Genomic DNA, 7,870 nt, shown 5'->3' on the forward strand with positions numbered 1-7,870 from the left:
GTGGGCGTTCGGTATTCAATTTAGTATTTTTAAAGTTCGATTTTGATAATTTGGTAATCGGTATTTGAAATAGATACCACATACTATACTTATAAACATCGGTTCGGTAGTTTGATAGTTGATAAATTGCGGTATTTGATAATACCATATTAAAGTTGGAGATGTGCAAATGTATTTTTGAATTTCAAAGAGTATAATAGAAACCCTTTTTAGTATTTTTTTTGTTGCTTTTTACGAATATATTACTAAGGTCCAAGAGATTCTTTGGGATGTCTAATACTATTGTCTATTGAGTTTTTATATATATATATATATATATATTCGATATTTGGTAAATATCGAATACCAAATGGTATTAATATCTTGTACTGAACTCAATCCCGAATACCGAAATATTGAGATTTTACTCACAAATACCATACCAAATACCGAATATCAATTATCAATTTTTTTGGTTCGATTCGATAATTTGGTTTTCGATATTTTATGCCGAGCCCTAATTGAGGCTTTTGTTATCCTTGATATGAGAATATAAAAAAGTGTTGAAATGACCATTTATAGTGCTAATAACATTTACAAATAGTTTTTGAAATTATTCCGTATGCAATTCTCACTAATTAAGGTGTAGTGAATTCATAAAGTTTAAATTCTAAATCCATATACTGAAAGAATTATATTCATTCCGCCGCAACCCTCAACCTTAAGAAGTATTATTAATCTAAACATGCTTTTAATTTTGATTAATTATCAAAAAAAGAAAAGAGATAAATAAATGTGTGTTTATAAAACTTTTGACAATGTGACCACTTGCCAACTTTTATAGCATTGATTGATTGATACAAAAGAAAACAAGAGAAAAGAGTTGTATTTTTACTTACAAAAAGAACTTTTTCCAATTTCCTCTTTCACGAGACATCCATGAAAATACTCTATGCTTTTAATTAATTGCATTTTCATGAGCCTTCTTCTTCTTTACTATTTCCCGTTTCAATTTATGTGGTACTGTTTGACCAGATATAAAGTTAAAAAACATAATAAAAAGAGATAAAACATTCAGTATTTTCCCGAACTATAGCCAAAATTGCGTCCTATCACCCCTGAATTCAATTTTAGCGTATTTTTGTCAGCCTTTTGTGCAGATGTGACACCTTTATTACATAAAATGGGACCCACGTCAAAGGTGTTACATCGACTAAAAAGGTTGACAAAAGGTGTCACGTCAGCTAAAAGAGGATGACAAAAATACGCTAAAATTTAGGACCCCATAAAGTTGGAGTGTGTCGTAGCAAATTCAGTCATAGGTCAAAGGGTACTAGATGCTTTATTCTAATAAAAAATGTTCGAAACTTGTGATATAAAATACTCGTTGACCATTTGTGTGACTATAAATCATTTCATGAACCGTAAAAAAGAAAATTTAAAAGTTAACACTAATTTGAATGAACTAAAAATGAAAGTAAGACACATAAATTGCGACGGAGTGAGTATTAGTTTTACTTTTTTTTTTCTTTTCCATTTCTGTTTTTTTTTTTTGTAACTTGTAAGTCTTCATGTGATTTTTCCTTCTTTGGATATTAACCATTTTGTTCATCTTTCATTTTGATAAATTTCATTTCTTTCCAACGTTTTTTTTTTTTTTTTGGAATATATCCATGTTTCTTGAATTTGTTCATGCATTTCTTGATATCCATGCAAACATTCACAAGACAAAAAAGACAAACACCCTTTGAAAGCATCTTTATTTTGACAATTTTCAACATCTTTTTAGGCTGTTTACTTGTAATTTGTAGTAGTTTTGATGGGTTTTTTTCTTCTTTTGAGATAATTAAAACTCATATTTCCTTCTTGTTTGATAGATTATAGTAGTTCATGCATTTCTTGAAATGAATATGCAAATATTGAAAGGTGAAAAAAGATTTGATCTTTACCCAATATTTGGTTTATGTCTATGAGTGTTTTTTGTTAAACATTTTGCCAACATCTTGAAAAAAGATTTGATCTTTAACAAACAATGGATACTTGTTGTTAACACTTTGTGACATCCTTTTAGTGGAAATGATTTGATCTCTAACAAACAATTGGTTTTCATTATTATGGTTACTACTTCTTGCTAACTAACACTTTCCTTTTAGGGTAAACCAAAAAAAGTTGGTCTCTATTTCAATGTCTCTTTCTTGTTAGCAAGGGGTGGACGGACCTAGTGGGGGGTTCCCGGGAACTCAGTAACTTTCAAAGTTTCAATGGCTACTTCTTGTTTCAATCCATTTAGGCTACGAAGATCGAGGAGCAAACCGTTATCAGTTCCATCATCGTCATCAAGAACACAATGGAATTCATCTAGTACTATAGATACAATGGAGAAGAAGAGGTTTGATAGTTTAGAATCATGGTCAATGATATTGGAATCTGATAATGTTGAAACTTGGGAAACTTCAAAAGAAGATCAAAAAGAAGAATGGACAGCTGATTTATCACAGCTTTTTATTGGTAACAAGTTTGCATCAGGTGCACATAGCAGGATTTATAGAGGGATTTACAAGCAAAGAGCAGTTGCTGTCAAAATGGTGAGGATTCCAACTCATAAGGAGGAGACTAGAGCTAAACTTGAACAACAGTTCAAGTCTGAAGTTGCTTTGCTTTCTAGACTCTATCATCCCAATATAGTTCAGGTCAAAATTCTTCCAACTTATATTCAAGCTGTTCCAATTTATCTGACGTAGTCTGACTCGATAGCCGGGGGTCTATCAGAAACAGCCTCAGTACTTTATCTGAGGTAGTGGTATGGACTGTGTACACTTTATCCTCTCCAGACTCCACTTTGTGGGAATACACCGAGTATGTGTTGTTGTTGTAGTTTGACTTGATACAAAGTTCGAGATAGAAATGAAAAGTCTTGAAACTTGTGGTCTTAAACGTGTTGTAACGTTTGTCTGGATGTAAGACTTTTGAAACTAGCGGTGTGATATTCCTTTTTGGTGTTTGCTTTTATATTTTTTGTTTGTTATATCTGTTTTCTATCCTGAGTCGGGGGTCTATCAGAAACAACTTCTCTACTTCAGCTGAGGTAGTGGTATGGATTGTGTACACTTTATCCTCTCCAGATTCCACTTTGTGGGAATACACCGAGCATGTGTTGTTGTTGTAGTTTGACTTGATACAAAGTTCGAGATAGAAATGAAAAGTCTTGAAACTTGTGGTCTTAAACGTGTTGTAACATTTGTGTGGATGTAATACTTTCGAAACTTCTTGTCTTAAACATGTCATATCATCTGTCTGGATATAAGACTTTTGAGACTTGTTGTCTTAAACATGTCATAACATCCTTGTGGCTGTAAGGCTTTTGAAATATGTTATCTTAAACATGATTTGCATAGCTGTAAAACTTTTGAAACTAGAGGTGTGATATTCCTTTTTATTGTTTGCTTTTATGTTTTTTGTTTGTTATATCTGTTATCTGTCCTGAGCCGGGGGTCTATCGGAAACAACCTCTCTACTTCAGCTGAGGTAGTGGTATGGACTGCGTACACTTTACACTGAATATGTTGTTGTTGTTGTAGTTTGACTCGATACAAAGTTCAAGATAGAAATAAAAAGTCTTGAAACTTGTGGTCTAAAACGTGTTGTAATATTTGTGTGGATGTAATACTTTCGAAACTTATTGTGTTATAAGACTTCTAAAACTTACTGTCTTATAATCCCAATATAGTTCAGGTCAAAACTTCATCAACTTATATTCCACCTGTTTCAGTTTATATGACGTAGTTTGACTCGATATGAAGTTCAGTATCGGAAGAAAGGTCCGAAATATATCTAAACTTTGGCGAAATTTGTTGTAACATGCCTCAACTTTGCGGGGGTCCTATGACCCCCCAAGATTATTTTTTACCGTATTTCTGTGGCATATATTTGCCGGCCGCACCACTGCGTGAATATGCGCACGCTGAGCACGTAAGGGTCTGAAGTGGTCTAGTTAAGTAAATATATGCCACTGAAATACGGTAAAATGTAATCTATAGGGGTTATAGGATCCCCGCAAAGTTGAGGCGTGTTATAGCAAATTTCGCCAAGGTTTAGATATATTTCGCACCTTTATCCCATATAGAAATAAAGAGTCTTGAAACTTGTGGTCTAAAACGTGTCGTAACATTTGTGTGGATGTAAGACTTTTGAAACTTACCGTCTTATAAGCGTCTTAAAACTTTAGTTCTTATATTTTGTGATGTTTGTGTGGCCGTAAACATGTCATATCATCTGTCTAGATATTAGACTTTTGAGACTTGTTGTCTTAAACATGTCATAACATTCTTGTGGCTGTAAGGCTTTTGAAATTTGTTATCTTAAACATGATTTGCATAGCCATAAAACTTTTGAAACTAGTGGTCTTTAAGTATTTCGAAACATTTGTGCATCTATAAAAGCTTCTCGTTTCAAGGTAAAATGGGAAGTATAAAGTTAAAACTATTTTCAAATATAGAAATGCCTCATCTTTTTTCGAAACGTACTAAAAAGGAAATGCTGACACATAAACTGAAACAGAAGGTCAAACACTTACATATGGTCTTTTGTCTTTGACTATATTTTAACATTATCAATTTAATCAATGTCTTAGTAATAGTGGACTAGTCATAGTAGTAGTACTCAGGTAGTTTCTTGTCCTTTGATTTCTGTTATTACACGTTTCTTGCACTTCGATTATCGTGTTATTTTGTTGTAGTTACGTTTCTTTTTTCAGCATGCTTTGACTTGATCTCTGTAGCATTTTGACACGACTTCTGTACTCCTGTTAATTCTTTTTTCTGGAGCTGAGGGTCTATCGGAAACAGTCTCTCTACCCTACACTCTACCCTCCCCTGATCCTACTTGTTGTATTCCGCTGGTAATGTTGTTGTTGCAATTTGATCAATGAGATGCAGCTTCAACAAATCAATGCATAGCCTACTGACCTATGTTACTCGGACTCTTCAAAAATACGGTCAGTCAATGTGTGTCCAAAAGCGATGCTTTTATCGAGGATACGACAAGGAGGCAATAGCATTTTTGGAGGATCCGAGCGACATAGCTACTGATAAATGCTTGCCAAGGAATCCAACTTTTCTTACTAAAACATCTCTTGGTTTATCTTACAGTTCATCGCGGCGTGTAGGAAGCCTCCTGTATATTGTATCATCACGGAATACATGTCACAAGGAACTCTGAGGATGTACCTCAACAAGAAAGAGCCATATTCACTCTCAACAGAAACAATTCTGAGGTTAGCCCTCGATATATCGCGAGGAATGGAGTACCTTCATTCACAAGGGGTGATCCATAGAGACCTGAAATCGAGTAATTTACTCTTAAATGATGAGATGCGCGTTAAGGTCGGAGATTTTGGCACGTCATGTCTTGAAACACAGTGTAGAGAGGCCAAAGGTAATATGGGAACATATCGATGGATGGCACCGGAGATGATCAAGGAGAAAGCTTATACGCGGAAAGTTGATGTTTACAGTTTTGGTATTGTGCTGTGGGAACTCACAACAGCTTTGTTACCATTTCAAGGAATGACACCGGTGCAGGCTGCTTTTGCTGTTGCCGAAAAGGTTTGCCTGATTCGGAACTCTCTCTTCCTCTTCGTATACTGAACTTGTTAGTTGATTTTGTGTTTTGAGCTAGGCCAAGTAGTAAGTGCAAATGGCCTCCGTTACACGTTACTTCTTAGGGTGCAAATGGCTTCGACAGTCCTCTTGTATTTCTTTCTTGCTAGATGTAGTATAGAGGACCAGCCAGTACTAATTTATACGCTTCAGCAGCTGCAGCTTCCGCGGCAGTTTCTTTCTGTCCACTCATCTCTTCCTGCCATTACGTCACTTGCATCCACTACTGTTCTCATTTGCAGCATTACAAGGAACAAGCCATTGTCAGCATAAAGATCCATTCCGGAGCATCTTGCTCGAGAGGTGAGGACTGGCCGAGATCATAGAACGGAACAAATTTGCCTCCCACCGGCTAATGTGGGACTTAACACTCCCCCGCACACCCCAGACTGGACATCTAGAGAGTAGAGGATGGTCAGCTTGACTCTGATCACGTTGACGAGATGGATATTAGACCTAACTTTATACCAAAAGCTAACTCTAGAGGTGAAGCAGCGGAGTGGAGCAGCCGCGATACTTCCTTACCTTAGCTGGATCTCTCTGGTGCCTCGTGCACTTGTCCCAATTGGAAGAATGAGTGATCTGTTTCCCCGCGCATCATGGTCCATGACCACATAAGGAAACAGATTTACCTCCCACCCATCGATATGGGACTCAACATCTTTAGCATCATCGTCACTTGCACTTTACTGTAAATTTTGGATGATAGTAACAATATAAGCGGGAGCTTTAGTGCACCGGGCTGCCCTTTTAGTAGCAATATAACCATCATTGATTGATTAATCATCGCTGTTTTGCAGAATGAACGACCACCCATGCCAGCAAGTTGTCAACCCGCGCTTGCACAACTTATAAAGCGTTGCTGGGCTGCTAACCCATCGAAAAGGCCAGACTTCACCTACATTGTATCTGCACTAGAAAAATACGACGAATGTGTCAAGGAAGGCCTTCCAATGACCCTTCATTCAGGGCTAGTTAGCCGGAACGCCATTCTTGAACGTTTGAAAGGTTGTGTATCAATGAGTTCTTCTTCATCTATACCTGTAAATGTATGAATATCTTTTATCAATCAATAATAATTCTGTTTCATTACTATCTACTTGCTGTGTTGCTCGGACTCTCCAAAACGCGCTACTTTTCAAGTATCTCACACGTATCTGTCTGACATTTTTGAAGAGTTCGCGCAACATAGGATACTTCTATAGTATATTCTAGTTAATTTGATGTAACACGTCAACAACAACATACCCGGTGTATTCCCACAAAGTGGGGTCTGGGGAGCCTAATGTGTACGCAATCCATACCACTATCCTCAGATAAAGTAGAGAGACTGTTTCCGATAGATCCCCGACTCAGGACAGATGATGTAACACGTGTTGAAGAAATTCAACACTATGTGAATGATCTCTTCATGTAAAATTAGAGCCCATTTGCCACTTCTTGCATGTCTTTGAAAAAGTCACTATCTTGTATAGTTCGAAGTTTCACCTATAGAATTTGAAACTCCGGGACAATAGTGACTATCCTGTACTTGTAAATCAAAATGGATATAACTTATACGTTCTGATAGTGTAAATATTTTCTATACGATTCATGTTGTTTAATAATGTACGATTAGTTATCATTTCTATCAAATTATCGATTAATGTATATCATATAGTTCGGAAACAGCCTCTCCACCCCCACGAGGTAGTGGTAAGGTCTATTTACACTCTATCCTACCCAGATCCGCTTATGAAATTTCACTCGATATGTTGTTGTTGTAATATATATCATATTGATCATGTACCAAAAGACACTAATTTCAACATTTTTCTTGACTTGTTTCATACATAGAAAGACTCCTTCAACATTTAGTAGATTTAATTTTGACTTAGTCATAATTCACTCATAAATCAAAGAAAAAAAAAAGAAAATTAAAGCCTTTATGATAGTTACATGTAATTTTTGATTAATTTTTAGTCATAGACATTGACTAAAATGACCAATTCAAAGATTAAGTCCATGGTTGTCTCTTTCCACTTTTATTACGATAACTACGGTGGTTCGATCCTTCTTCAGATCATATCCTGTACATAACGAGAGTTTTAGTACATCGAGCTACCATTTTTGTCGTACATTGGCTGTAATACACACTACGCGTTAGCCACGTAGGCGCTCTCTTATCCATTTATAGACGGATTCAAAATTTTAAATTATTACATGTGAAATAGTACTCAATTGTAACATTCGAT

General features: G+C 35.9%; 1 protein-coding gene across 2 annotated transcripts; it reads left to right on the forward strand.

The window, feature by feature from the left end:
• Window positions 1-1,530: 1,530 nt before the first annotated feature.
• LOC107870103 (serine/threonine/tyrosine-protein kinase HT1) lies at window positions 1,531-6,725 on the forward strand. Of its 2 annotated transcripts, none has more exons than XM_016716515.2 (3): window positions 1,531-2,669; window positions 5,127-5,582; window positions 5,879-6,725. In XM_016716515.2, exons 1-3 carry the CDS (start codon window positions 2,241-2,243, stop codon window positions 5,960-5,962), a joined length of 969 nt encoding a protein of 322 aa, XP_016572001.1. In that variant the 5' UTR covers window positions 1,531-2,240; the 3' UTR covers window positions 5,963-6,725. The 2 variants fall into 2 exon arrangements, with proteins under 2 accessions (XP_016572001.1, XP_016572000.1); XM_016716514.2 differs by having other exon boundaries at window positions 1,542-2,669; window positions 6,437-6,725.
• The last annotated feature ends 1,145 nt before the right edge of the window (window positions 6,726-7,870 follow it).

This window comes from Capsicum annuum, chromosome 5 (genome assembly GCF_002878395.1).
Source record: "Capsicum annuum cultivar UCD-10X-F1 chromosome 5, UCD10Xv1.1, whole genome shotgun sequence".
NCBI classification, from domain to species: domain Eukaryota; kingdom Viridiplantae; phylum Streptophyta; class Magnoliopsida; order Solanales; family Solanaceae; genus Capsicum; species Capsicum annuum.

Excerpts from the sequence above, each read along its gene's own strand:
- LOC107870103 (XM_016716514.2), top strand. The coding sequence starts at position 2,241 with ATGGCTACTTCTTGTTTCAATCCATTTAGGCTACGAAGATCGAGGAGC. Across the intron at positions 2,670-5,126 it reads ATCATCCCAATATAGTTCAG|TTCATCGCGGCGTGTAGGAA; the intron begins GTCAAAATTCTT and ends TTTATCTTACAG. Across the intron at positions 5,583-6,436 it reads CTTTTGCTGTTGCCGAAAAG|AATGAACGACCACCCATGCC; the intron begins GTTTGCCTGATT and ends GCTGTTTTGCAG.